At 34.0% G+C, this 14,989-nt stretch overlaps 1 protein-coding gene across 1 annotated transcript; it reads right to left on the bottom strand.

Moving 5' to 3' along the window:
* Positions 1–14,069: 14,069 nt before the first annotated feature.
* Positions 14,070–14,417, bottom strand: LOC111474325 (S-protein homolog 1-like; the record flags this gene model as incomplete). The annotated part of the gene is made up of 1 exon (XM_023119461.1): positions 14,070–14,417. A coding segment is annotated over exon 1 (348 nt), but the record flags the coding sequence as incomplete, so codon positions are not given.
* Between the last annotated feature and the right edge of the window lie 572 nt (positions 14,418–14,989).

Raw genomic sequence — 14,989 nt, 5'->3', positions numbered from 1 at the left:
GAAGAAGATGGAAGAGGTGGTTCGAGTGTTTTTTTCTGCCATTGGGGTACAGTTCAACGTTTTTAGGGGTTGGTTCACCCAGTTCATGATCCTCGGGAGAGGTTCAAGTTATTTTTAATCATTAATATAATAATTTAGTTAATTGCTTGCTTTAATATGTCAAAACCAATCCACTTTAGCGTGTTTAATTAATTATGCATTATGAATGTATGTTTTAATTAAATAGAAAATGTATATGCATAAAGTATGTCATATAGATTTAAAATCCCACAATAGGCTAAGCATGTTTCATGCATTCCAAGTATGTTATAAGTGTTATAATGTATAGTATGCATGTTGAGGGTTCAATGAGTGATAGATATAAATTCTTATATTATTGCATGGAATGGATGATTATATAATTGTTATATAAAGCATGTTAGATGCATGTTATAGGTTATTTTCAACGTCATAAAACGAGAAAGACGTTAAAATCTATAATAAAGATAAGTGCATGCTCACTTAGGGTTAAGAACCAAACAGGATCAATTTTAATAGTTAAAATAGGTCAATGTCTTATAAAATCGCGGTTACAAGAAAGCTCACCTGGCACGATCTTGTCTAAGGCTGGAGGTACTTAAGTTGACGGTTTACGGAACACCTACTACCTGGAGATCGGACCAGTACTTGAACTTAGTTAGCCCAGTTTTATGAGCATGCTTAAGTGATATAAGTTTTAGAAAAATCTCCTAGACTTAAGTTATATTTAATTAGCCGGAATATACCTAAGTAATGAGTGTACCCAACCGTAAAAAATACTTAGTGTGAGGAAAAATGTATATGAGATACATTGTTTTTCTTTCACGCTCTCTGAAAATTCACGCCATGAGATTCATTCTCAGCCTCGTGTCGCCATGGGAGCGTCCTCCATTTGGAAGGTATTTGCACGAGTCAATAACGAGGTGAATAGAGAAAGTATTTATAGTAAGTTTGAGAAGGTAGTATATCAACACGTCCTATGGTCTCCACCACTAGGTTTCACCGTGAGATTCCCATGTTCCACCTGCATGCTGTCCTAGAGCAACTCCCTATTCGGAGGGTCGTAACATGGGAGTCGAAACAATGCAAACTTCAGAAATGGATAGGATTTCTTAGGTCCATTCCCAACTTTGGCTTTTTTATTCGATAGCGTTGTTGGGATCGATCTCTGAGGTTTGAAATTGATGGGTCACATTTACGAAGAATTACTAAGAATTAGTATATTTTTTACCAAAATAGCGATAACTAAAACACTATAGGAACAAGAGTTATTCTGGGATTAGTGTTTAAGTCAAGAATGTCTTGGTTTAGTGGAGTGATTGACTACCCCTCGGTAGCAGTTGTTCTAACTCACTAAAGTATCGTTGCAAATTAATAATTTTTGGGTACATTATTACATTTGCTAAACCTGATTGGATTAAACAGGATTAAATCAAATCACTAATAGAATTTTCTTTATATCACAACATGACAAACTCAATAGTACAATTACTCGCTTCTGATAAATTAAACGACAACAATTACGCAACTTGGAGATCAAACCTAAAGACAATACTTGTAATTGATGATTTAAGGTTTGTTTTAATTGAGGAATGTCCTCCAAACCCCATCTCAAATGCAAACAGAACAGTTCGGGATGTATATGACAGATAGGCAAAGGCAAATTACAAAGCCTGAGTGTACATTTTAGCCAGCCTATCTGATGTTTTGGCTAAGAAACACGACGTCATGGGTACTACTAAAGAGATTAGGGAATCTCTGAAATGGATGTTTGGACAACCGTCCTTCTCTCTTAGACATGACGCCATAAAATACATTTACAACTGCCGTATGAAAGAAGGGACCTCAGTTAGAGAACATGTCCTGGACATCATGGTCCATTTCAATGTGGCAGAAGAAAATGGAGATGTCATTGATGAGAAGAGTCAAGTCAGTTTTATCATGGAGTCTCTTCCTAAGAGCTTCTTCAAGTTCTGCACAAATTTGATGATGAACAAGATAAAATATAACTTGACTGCTCTTCTCAATGAGCTACAGACTTATCAGTCTCTCTTAACGAACAAGGGACAAAGAGGAGAAGCAAATGTTGTTATCTCTAAGAAATTACTACGAGGATCGTCTTCCAAAAATAAGTCCGGACCTTCAACTTCTAAAAGTGTTTTGATAAAGAAGAAGGGTAAAGGGAAAAATAGGATTCCTACTGACCGCAAATACAAGGTTCAAAAAGCAGATAAAGGAAAATGTTTCCATTGCAATGAAAACGGGCACAAGAAGAGAAATTGCCCAAAATACCTTTCAGAGAAAAAAGCCAAAAAGACACAACAAGGTAAATATGATTTACTCATTATAGAAATATGTTTAGTAGAGTATGAAACCTCAACTTGGATACTAGATTCAGGGGCGACTAATCATATTTGTTCTTTTTACCTGGAAACTAGCTCCTGAAGAATGCTTGCGGACGGCGAGATAAAACTCAAGGTTGGAACAGGAGAGGTTGTCTCAGCAGGATCAATAGAAAATTTAAAATTGTTTTTTGGAGATAGATTCATTATATTAGATAATGTACTTTTTGTTCCTGGAATAAAAATAAATGTATTATCTATCTCTTGTTTATTAGAAAAATTGTATAAAGTATCTTTTGAAATCAATAAAGTGTTCATTTGCAAAAGAGGTATTCATATTTGTTCTGCAAAACTAGAAAACAACTTATATATGTTAAAACCGAGTGAAACAAAAGCTATTTTAAATACCGAGATGTTTAAAACAGTTGAAACTCAAAATAAACAACAAAAGATTTCTCCTAATACCTATCTTTGGCACTTAAGACTATGCCACATTAATCTCAATAGGATTGAGATATTGGTTAAAAGAGAACTTCTAAATGAGTTAGAAGACAACTCTTTACCTCCATGTGAGTCTTGTCTTCAGGGTAAAATGACTAAACGATCATTTTTCGAAAAAGGTTATAGAGCCAAAGAAACCTTAGAACTCGTGCATACAGATCTCTGTGGTCCAATGAATGTCAAAGCACGAGGAGGGTATGAATATTTCATCAGTTTTATTGATGATTATTCAAGGTATGACTATCTTTACCTAATGCATCACAAGTCTGAAGCTCTTGAAAAATTCAGAGAGTATAAGACTGAGGTTGAGAATCTATTAGGTAAAACTATTAAAGCACTTCGATCAGATCGAGATGGAGAGTATATGGACTTAAGATTTCAAGACTATATGATAGAACATGTAATAACGTCTCAACTCTCAGCCCCTGGTATGCCTCAACAGAATGATGTATCAGAAAGAAGAAATAGAACTCTGTTAGACATGGTTCGGTCTATGATGAGTTTCGCTCAATTACCTGATCCGTTTTGGGGATATATAGTGGAGACTGCTACATACATTTTGAACATGGTTTCTTCTAAGAGTGTTTCAGAAACAGCTTATCAGTTATGAAAAGGGCGTAAAGGTACTTTACGTCACTTCAGGATTTGGGGATGCCCAGCACATGTGTTGTTGCAAAACTCCAAGAAATTAGAACGTCGTTCAAAATTATGTATATTCGTAGGATACCCCAAGGAGACGAAAGGTGGTTTGTTTTATGACCCTCAAGAAAATAGAGTGTTTGTATCAACAAACGCTACATTCTTAGAGGAAGACCATGTAAGAAATCATCAACCTCGCAGCAAACTAGTATTAAGTGAGATTTCTAAAGAAGCTACTGATAAAACAACAAGAGTTGTTGATTAGGTTTGTCCTTCAACAAGAGTTGTTGATGGAGCTGCACTTCTGGTCAATCACTTCCTTCTCAAGAGTTGAGAATGCCTCGACGTAGTGGGAGGGTTATAACTCAACCCAATCGTTACTTGGGTTTGGCAGAAACACAAGTCATCATACCTGATGATGGCGTTGAGGATCCATTGACCTATAAACAGGCAATGAATGATGAAGATAAAGATTAGTGGATCAAAGTCATGAATCTTGAAATGGAGTCAAAGTACTTCGATTCAGTTTGGGAACTTGTAGATCAACCAGATGGGATAAAACCTATTGGTTGCAAATGGATCTATAAGAGAAAACGAGACTAAATCGGTAAGGTACAGACCTTTAAAAATCGACTTGTAGCAAAGGGTTATACCCAAAGAGAGGGGGTGGACTATGAAGAAACCTTCTTTCGGTTGAATTTTATGTCCTAAAACTCATAGTTTGTAAACAAAAACATATTCTATTTTTAATAAAGTTATTATTGTTGTTTATTTAGTAAATATTGTTATTGAATAAAGTGAACTTTACGATCATTAATCTAAATTCAATAAACTAAGAACACTTTGGCTATAGTACGATTACTTGAACTATATGTAGAGACATAAGAGTTGATCAAGTTCAAGTATATAGTCAAAATGATCTTTAGTATAAGGATAAGGCTGAGTACCTTATTCTGGGGCCCACTTTTGTATATGATATAAACAATGTGATCACTGAAATTGTACAAGTGGAGACATGTGAGTGGGGGCGTCCTATGCAATGAGTATTGCATAAGATCGGACCATGAAGAAAATCACTCTCACTTTATAATGTCGTTTACTGTTGAGACATATTTTCTTTTCATTCGATGACCTAGGTAACTCAATCTTAATCCTAAGCTAACCATGAACTCCAGTTTATTCGGAATTATCCTTGGATTTGCATGGGTGAGAGTGGCTCAAGTTCGCCGACTCAATAGGCCTCCCATTTCAGGGGTAAGACTGGGTAAATTGCTGGGGACGTGAGGTGCAAGATGGAATTCGCTCCTACCCACTTTTAGGGATAGAAGAGAGGTAGTTCTCTTAAGTACTGACTCCAGGTCTTGAACAAGGGGCCCCACCCTCTCATTGGCCTGAGAGGGATTCGGTTTACTGATTGGACCACAAACCAATTGTTCATTAGAGGATCAGTGAGACATAAGAAATAAGAAGTAACTTCAGGGGTAAAACGGTAAATTGACCCAGCTCTAGTTACGAACAACCTGTGAAGGATCGACTTACTAATCATGGTTATATCAAATGAACAGAAATATATCTATAGTGAGTGGAGTGCAACTACTAGGCTATAGTGGAATGTCCTAGTAGTTAACGAATGTTGGTTAACAAGGTTAATGAGTTTAACTGGTTAATCTTGGATCGTTGGAGCCCATGATCTATTGGTCCATTAGGTCCCTCTGCTAGCTCATATCGGACTAAACCATAGAGCAGTGCGACGAGTGAGTTTAAAGTGTTTGAAGTCAAATTAAGGAGAATGCACTACATATATACGATATATTTAGCCACATTTTTGTTCTATTTACGAATTAAACAACAAGAGAGAATCTGAGATATTTAAATAAGATTTTAATATCTTAATCAAATATGTCTCGGAATTAATTGGGTTTGACATTTGAATTAATATTAAATATTACTTAAATAGTTTAATTAATCATTTAATATTACTTTAATTTGAAATTTATAATTCAAATTGATTGTTAAATCAAAATGAAGAAAGTCAAAATGTTGACTTTTATTTAATGGAAAAGTCCATGTTAGTGGAATTTTAAGGTGTCAAAATTTTGTTTAACTAAACTTGCATGCTTGCCAAATAAACCCCACAAGTTTGAGTGAAATTTTGAGTGTCAAAATTTGGTTAACTCAAGCATGCATGCTTGCCACATAATCCCAAACATTTGAGTGGAATTTTGAGTGTCAAAATTTGGTGATCTCAAATTTGCATGAACATGCAAACATGACTCTATAAATAGAGTGATCATAAAACATGAAAGGTCTTTTTCTTTGTGAAAAACCTTGAGAAAAACCTCTCACAAACATTCTCTGCATATATACAAAATCCCTCCAAAGTTTAGTCACTCACCAGATTCCACAATCCCGTTCTAAGGTCGGAGGATAGTGGAGAAGACACTAGTGGTGGTTCAAAATCGGTTCGTGAGGAAAAAGGAATTTTAACAACAAAAGGTTAGTATTCAAACTCATTACGTTTTAATACTTATGAACATGCTAGTTATTTACTATAATTGATGTTCTAAAAGTGCCTAAGATCCAAATTGCTTCCGCATGTGTTATATTAACACCATCAATTGGTATCAGAGCAAGTTTTAGGCACTTTATTTACATTAATTTCATCATGGTGAGTACCATTTCATGAATGAAATTTTGTGGTTGCTAAAGTGGATGGTTTTTGTTTTGACATTTTTTTATGCTTCCATTTGATACAATTTTTGTAATAAGCCTAATGTGTATGGGCTTTAATGAATGAAGAAAGGTCTGTAATTTTTATGGAGTTATTAGAGTCCATTTTAAGTTGTAATTGATTGAAAATAGAAGCAATAGCAAGCTGAACCGAAAAAGAAGATGGAAGAGGTGGTTCGGGTGGTTTTTCTACCTTTGGGGTCCGGTTCAACGTTTTTAAGGGTTAGTTCGCCCAGTTCGTGATCCTTGGGAGCGGTTCAAGTAATTTTTAATGATTAATGTAATAATTTAGTTAATTGCTTGTTTTAAAATGCCAAAACCAATCAACTTTAGCGTGTTTAATTAATTATGCATTATGAATGTATGTTTGAATTAAATAGAAAATGTATATGCATAAAGTATGTCATATTTTTTTAAAATCCCACTATAGGCTAAGCATGTTTCATGCATTCCAAGTATGTTATAAGTGTTATAATTTATAATATGCATGTTGAGGGTTCCATGAGTGATAGATATAAATTCTTATATTATTGCATGGAATGGATGATTATATAATTGTTATATAAAGCATTTTAGATGCATGTTATAGGTTATTTTCAATTTCATAAAACGAGATAGACGTTAAAATCTATAATAAAGATAAGTGCATGCTCACTTAGGTTTAAGAACCAAGAACGATCAATTTTAATAGTTAAAATAGGTCGATGTCTTACAAAATTGCAGTTACAAGAAAGCTCACCTGACACGATCTTGTCTAAAGCTAGAGGTACTTAAGTTGACGGTTTACGGAACACCTACTACCTGGAGATCGGACCAGTACTTGAGTTTATTTAGCCCAGTTTTATGAGCATGCTTAAGTGATACAAGTTTTAGAAAAATCACCTAGACTTAAGTTATATTTAATTAACCAGAATATACCTAAGTAATAAGTATACCCAACCGTCTAAAATACTTAGTGGGAGGAAAAAGGTATATGAGATACATCGTTTTCCTTTGACGCTCTCTGGAAAATTCATACCACGAAATTCATATGTTGAGATAAAAAAAAAAAAAATAAAATGTTGACTTCATTTAATAGAAAATCAATGTTTGAGTTAGTGGAATTTTGAAGTGTCAAAATTTGGTGTAACCAAACTTGCATGCTTCCCAAATAAACCCTACAAATTTGAGAGGAATTTTGAGTGTCAAAATTTGGTTAACTCAAACTTGGATGCTTGAGTGTCAAAATTTGGTAATCTCAAATTTGCATGAACATGCAAACATGACTCTATAAATAGAGTGATCAAGGTATATGGAACTTCTCCCTTGGAAAAACCTTGAGAAAAACTGTGTATCCACGGTCGATTCTTCCAACGTTCAATTTTCCAAAAAAACATCTTAATGTATATATGTAGTGCATTCTCCCTATTACGCTTCTCTCTCCTCTTCAGCAGCTGTGTATCCACGGTCGATTCTTCCAACGTTCAATTTTTCAAGATTTCGATGAGCGACGCATCTCAATAATTTTTTTGGATTGCTTTTTATCTTCCAATCGTTAACTAGAAATGACTTGGTTTATTCACGAAAAATAAAGATCTCGAATCAACCAATTTGATGCCATTTTTTTTTTTTAATTTTTAGGAAGACAGAGAACATATTAATTGAGTTCAAATTTTGGAAAAAATATATTTTCTTATGGAAATTACAAATCTCTCGAATCTAATTCTGAAACAAATCATGGTCGAGTTTCAACACGAAACTTGTAAGAATCTTTTCCTGGAACATCGTAGTCAAATTGAACTATCCTACAACCAAAACTGACACTCATCGATCCTCTTACTAGGACTAGAGATAAATCTTTTGCCAAATTTTTCATTAAAGTGTCCGATTGACGTCCTATTTACTTTCTTGTTTTTCCTCCTTCCACAAAAACCGAAATTCTACCTTCCTCTCTCTTCTTTGTTTTCTATACCGGTCAACCCAGACCCCTCAAATTATAAGGTAGAAAAAATTACCTTTTTGTCTAGTGGATTTTTATCTAAATTTTTCTTAATTTGATAAATATTGAATTTTTGCTCCAAAGGTTCCCTAAGGCTTCTCAAGCATTTTTTTTCCTTTCTTGAGATTCACCCTCTATGTCAATAATAAAATCCAAAAATTTCCAAATTTAAGGTATTAAAGTAAGAGTTATGTATCTGTTGCGGCTCGGGTGTTACTATTCAAATCCGTCAAGAATAAATGAAGTGTAGGCAAGCATTTCATTTTTTCTAATTTAGCTTCTTGAAATTAAGTTCTAAACTTTTAGTAGGTTCATATTGGGGGAATTTCACCCAAGATTCATACACGAAGCTAGAGTACATTACGATCTAAAGGCAGTATTTCATTGAATTTAAAGAAATGGTAAATTTCCTAAGTTTTAAATTCGGGACCGAATTTGCATTTTATTTTTCTTTTTGTGGCTAAAATAAACTTAAGAGAAAATACCTATGTGTACCCATAAGAAGTTACAAAATTTAGAAGAAATTTGATAGGTAATAGAAACCTCATCCTATTTGTAAAATAATGAATGTTGGCTAAAAGGGAGAAGGCACGCGTTGGACGACGTTGACCGTAGTGAGTCTAAAGCTCAGCAGGACAAGTGGCAAATGCTAAGCAGAGAGAATCGTTCAGCTACTAATGGTGACGTGCATGTAGATTAACTCGATCCCTGAACCTTGATTCGATCAAAAAGCTTGCGTGTGCAACTCGTTAGCCTTTGACCATAACAAAAAATGCAACCAGAAACCGATCCAATGACTCAATGAGTAACCGAGATCTACAAAAAATCCCCATGCGTGAAATTGCACGTGAAAACCCTTTCTCGACGTGTGTAAGTGCATGTGAGTGTCATTTTGTTCGTTCGACCTCCATTTGTCAGTTTTTTGTCTTGACTTCGATATTAACATAATTATGCTTGAATTAGGATCTACGAGAGAAATTCCATAAATTCTTGAGCTCCAAACACATGGAATAGCTGGCTCAAGAAGGTAAGCGTCATTCAAGTAAGTAACCACATAGACTTTAGGCAAGTAATACTTGTAAAGATCGCTAGGACATGATAGCATGCAACGAGCATTCCTTAACTTAGATGGTCAAAAATACATGTTAACGACCTCAGAAAAGCTTTATTTTTGTGAGTATGTATTGTATGTATGTCTTTTATGTATTATATGCTTGATTAAAATAAAAATTGAGCAATATGGATGAGTACATCATGCATGATGGAAGAAATTACCAAAATTCCCCTATGATAAAATTTCGTATGAATGTCGTTTTCTATGCTTTCCATTGCATAGGAAATTAGAATTGGTAAGAGCGACATGTGCTTCGCAAGCACTAGAAAATCGTGATAAGATTAGGACGAGATAGCGTGTGTAGAATCTTGATAAGGTCCATAGATTTCTAGTGGACTAAATATGATAAGAATAAAAAATGTTCGTCTCCTTAGCCACTTAAACGTATCAAAGTTGGGTGGAAAACTTTATTACTTTTAGTTTCATATTGTTTGGAATTGTCAAATGGCCAAATTGACTTCGTCTTTCTTGGAGATTTAAGGGGATCGGGATTAAATCATGGTCACAAACGTCATTTATGCATTTATGGGGAGTATAAATACCAAGAAATTGTTATGTAAAAATCAAAATCGTGGATGGATGAAATTGAGATCTCAAATTTAGACGTTTCCTTAGAAATTGGAACATCATATTAGTCCTTTCTAAGTTTCAAGCAATTCTTGTGGTAGAATTGCATCCAAGCCATTCAATTAAGCCTTGATTAAGGTTGATTGCGGAGTGACTCGATTTAGAACAAGGTTACCAAATCATGCTTTTAGATCTTCGATTGTAAGAGGTAATCTAATTCTAGCCTTATCTCTTCGCTGATCTGAATTTTGTATAAGGAGGTGTTAATTACTTTGATTCAAGTGTTTTTGCTTCAACAAAAGCATGATTCGTTGGATTAAGGATTAGGGTTGCCTTATGAAAATACCGTAGGATATTGAGCGGTGATAAAAAATCTAGACTTGTGTTTACCCAAAGATGTGATTAGAGGCCCCTAATAAAATGGTACATCTCCACGACTCCAAAGAATGACCAAGGTAACTATCTAGGCTATGAGATGCGTGGATGATACGCTATCTTTAGACACTCCAATCCCTTTCCACTACAATATTAGTACTATTGAGCTAAGCACATGCTAGTAGTTTGAGCTTCTGTTCCGTTGAATGGCCTGCAGCCTCTTGAATATAGTCACTATGTTGTTAACCTATTCCTTAAAAGGGAGTGTGGGATACCATGAGATAGCGTAATTGTTGGCTAGTGTAGAATTATCACATCCCCAAATATAGGTGACTCTCTGGCCATAAGGAAGAAACCAACCAACCTCTTTTGCAAGATGTTCATACTAGAAATCACCATAATGTCTGATTAGAATTTTATGAAGACGTGCCTCAATCTAGGTATTCGATCCCTCATTGCATAAGCAAAGAAGGTTTCCATGGTCAAAGAATAGAAAGATGGTACAAATTAAGCAAGAAAAGGTAGCATCTAGGCCGTTACTTCAACTTCCTTTTACACTTTGGTACAAGTACTGTCGACCTAGGCCTAGGCCAACCAGGATTGTGTGAACGATAGTTCATTTTGATTATCTTGCATAGTTGATCCGTCAAAAGAGGGGACGTAGGATTATGAGGGTAATCTTAATAGTTGACAAGCATAGGGGATCACTTCCCTAACCTTGGGTGACTAGATTGTCCTGTGGGTAGGGTTCGCCAACGAACCTCCCATGGATGATGAGAGCAGCCTAGCACTTACCATGCTATCCCAATTAAAATATTGGCATATATCTTTGGTGCAATGCATATCTTTGTTCATTTCATACATTACATTACCATTTCTTATCATTACATAAAGTGTATGTAATCTATGCTACCATACTTTCATAATATGTCACATTCACAATAGCATAATAAGTAAACATGAAATTACAAAACGTAACATTTGTCATCATAACAACACGTCATAACATAATATGCAAATATAGAAATCACAAGGGACGACACAAGCAAGGGCCACGGGGAATCCGCCACTCGTGCTTCAAACAATTCATCAAACCAAAACAGTAGTGAAGAAACATACCAAGGTAGTTAAGTTGAAGTCCCTAAATTGTACTTGGAGCTAGTTCAAATTTTCCTTTTGAAATCCAAGTAAACCTATGCGAGTTCACGACACTTAATTAGCACAAATCGAGCAAAATGCAATACGAATGGAAATCAAGAATACTCCGAACAAAATAAAATAGAAAAATAAAAGAAAAATACAATAAGAAAAGAAAGAAAAAGGAGAAATTGTAGAGCCAAACGGTTAATGGAAAAGAATAGAATAGAAAAGAAAAAAAAAGAAATAAATATGGTAAGAAAATTTAAGCCAAGATGTAGGAGCAATAATTGATTAAAAGAAAAAGAGGAAATTTGAAGAATTAAAATAAATACGATTAATTTTAAAAATACATAGAGGAAATTTAATAGAGAAAAAATTAAGGATTTGGTGAAAATTAAAAGACAAAACCGATGAAATGTCATGTCAAGAAACTCCATCAAATTCTTTCTAGTAATAATATCTTTCCTAAAACAATAATAATAGAAAATAACATATTTAATGAAAATGGAATTATATATATATATAACCCTCCAAGACTCCGCTCATAGAGTCTCTAATACTCACATGAAGTCTAACACATGGAGCGTTGTAAAATTTAGAGAATTGACATTGAACTTGATGTCATGGTTCTTATAGGTTGACTTGAATATAAAGGACAAAATCGAACTTTCTCAATGATAAATTGGTGACACCAGCCTAAGCTAATCATGTAAGTGGCCTTACTATCGGCATGATTATATTTGATGTTGACACGTGCCCTATGGTTCTGCACGTGTCATATATATTGATATGTGTGAACTGTTTATTGATCGATATGCTTATGATATGGTATTCATATGTTCTAATATGTTAATTGTATGTTAATATTTATGGTACGATGTGTTCAATGATATGTTTGAGATAGGATGCGAAAATAATGCATTGAACGTAATGTAATGATAGGAGTAAGATATGTTGATGAAACGTTAAGGTTAGGTTACGTATAGAAGTGCAATGGATATGAGAGATTGATAAAAATGATATGGTTATAATCAATTGATAAAAGTATATGGTTAGGTTATGGGTAGAAAGGGATAGGATCATGAAAGATTGATAGAACGATAGTGTTAAGATATATTCCTATAACGATATGACTAAGGTACGTTCATGAAATCCATATCATTGTGATAGGTTTAAGTATGTTAAGGCTGTGATAAATTAGGTTACGATATGACCATGAAGTGTTTACGATACGATATGATTATGATACGACACCTAAATGACAGATATATATATATATATATATATATACACACACACATTGTGATATGATATGAAAATGATATGAAATATGTTATGGTACGAGACAAGTGATAAGTGACATGTTTATGATATGTTATATTGTGATGGTATATGTTATGGTATGATAGGTATGAAATGTTACATCTTTCCATGTAAAGTTATGTGATGAATTATGTGATGTTTATCCATGTATGCGTGATTGGAGGGAAGGTTAAAGGAAATGAAATAAATGTTATCTTATGAATAAAAATTATGGGACCTCGTGCATGTATGTATGTCATGTGTATCGGGATACTTCCCCGTTATGTTATGTTAGTACGGATGCATACCTTCGATATTTATGTCCGACATGTTATCACGAAGACTTTTTCTTTTATGAGGGTCCAGTGACGTGTATTGTGTTGTGCCCGACAAAGTCCGGCGTAAGGGGCACGTATAACAATTCGTTTGATGGGTCCATGTATGTGTACATGAGCCGTGTGTAGAAAAGTACCATGCATCCAACTCTGCCAAGAATTGAAAAAAACCTGAGGTGATGCTATGGTTTAATCCATAAGTCACAGTCATATATTGTGTGTGATTGCATTATTAACTGAATAATATAATTTACACGATATAAGGTATTTGCCTCACTAGTGGTGTTTGTATATCCCAACACAATTTTCACCTTTATAAAAAAATTTAACACCCTCTTGTAATTAAATATTATTTTATATTTAATTTTTGTGTTGTTTATCTTCATTTAAATTTATATTTTTATCGAATTTTCATGTTTTATTTTATTTTACTTTTCATTTTTTGTTTGCTTTTTCATATTTTTAATTTTGGTCGGAAATCCAAATTCTTGAAAATCGGACATCAAGAAAGATTGTGGAACTTATATTGGGAAACTTTTAATAAGATATATGGAAATTCAAGGGTTGTGCCTACCATCCTATTTTAAAATTGATGTGAAGATTTGCAGTAACATGAGCATTTAATACCTATTTTAGATTTTATTATTCTAAACTTTCTCTAATATTTGTCAGTAGAAATCATTATTTTTTTAGATTTAATATAAAAACGATATTACAATTTTGAAAACTTGTTTCCATACACAAATTTAATTTTTTTTATAATTTTGGAGAAAAACAATACCCGTTCATTATCAAATACATTTCATACAAAAAAATAATAATAAAAGAAAAAAAAACAACAACAACAACAACCTTTTCGTGTTATCCCATTATTTTTCATTTGTTCCTCAAGGATAATTCCACCAAAAGGAGATAATAAAGCTTCTCTATCTTTTATAGATCCACTTGTGTATCAATTCATCAACATTAGCAAGAAAGTTTCTCAAGTAAATTCCATCATCTTTAGCCGTCCAAATACAAGTTCCTACAGTTCCATGTTTGCACCTATCACGGAGCCATAAGTGCTGCGTTTCAGGCCAAAAGCTTTCAAAAGAGACATATGCATGTGGCGTCTCCAATTTGCACCAATAGAGGGTTGTTCCCCAAAAGTTAACCTTGAAGTTCCATTGGTAATCATCTCCATGATTAAGCAAACGATGATACCCCAAGTCATCGTCTTTAGACTGACAATGCACAAGCAACCCAAGTTTGCTTAGCCCGTTAACCACATGAATGTAATATCTAGAAGGTCCTGGTGGTGGTAACGCGACCCTTGGAACCTCAGCCCCCACTAAAGCCACCGTGAAAAGAAAGAAAACGACAATATTCTTTATCATTTCCTAATACACCTTTAGCTTAACTACCAATTTGTGTTGGACATGTGAATAAATATACATACTTATAGTACATGCAAGAAACTATGTAAATGCATGCTATGGTTGTAAAAAACTTAATGATTTAACTAATTTCGGTTATGCAACACAATTTAAGGTTAATTTTGGGATAATTTTAGAGATTATTAGATTTTCAATAACAAAATTCCTCGAATAGATAATAGTTACTAGCCCAAGAATAATAAATATTTGATTGATTTTTAAAATACTTTCATAAAATGGACAACAAAATATGCATACTTTCCAGTAGAAAATATAAAATAGAGAAAGCAATTCATAGATTACATATGGTATAGCACTCAAGGTATTAAATTCCCGATTTATTTTTTTAAGTTGAACTTTCAAACTTTTTACGAGGACCTTAGAAATTTTAAGGTGAGGGAGAACAGATAAGTTCAAAAAATTCTAGAACTATAGTTTCAAATAAGAATTGTCATCCATAAGGTCTAAAACGACTTGTCATCCATTAGGTGATCCATCAATAGGAATATCCTACACCCCATATCTCATTAGTG

This window comes from Cucurbita maxima, unplaced genomic scaffold, assembly GCF_002738345.1.
Source record: "Cucurbita maxima cultivar Rimu unplaced genomic scaffold, Cmax_1.0 Cma_Scf00308, whole genome shotgun sequence".
In the NCBI taxonomy this organism is placed as follows: domain Eukaryota; kingdom Viridiplantae; phylum Streptophyta; class Magnoliopsida; order Cucurbitales; family Cucurbitaceae; genus Cucurbita; species Cucurbita maxima.
This window is presented reverse-complemented; position numbering and strand designations above follow the sequence as displayed.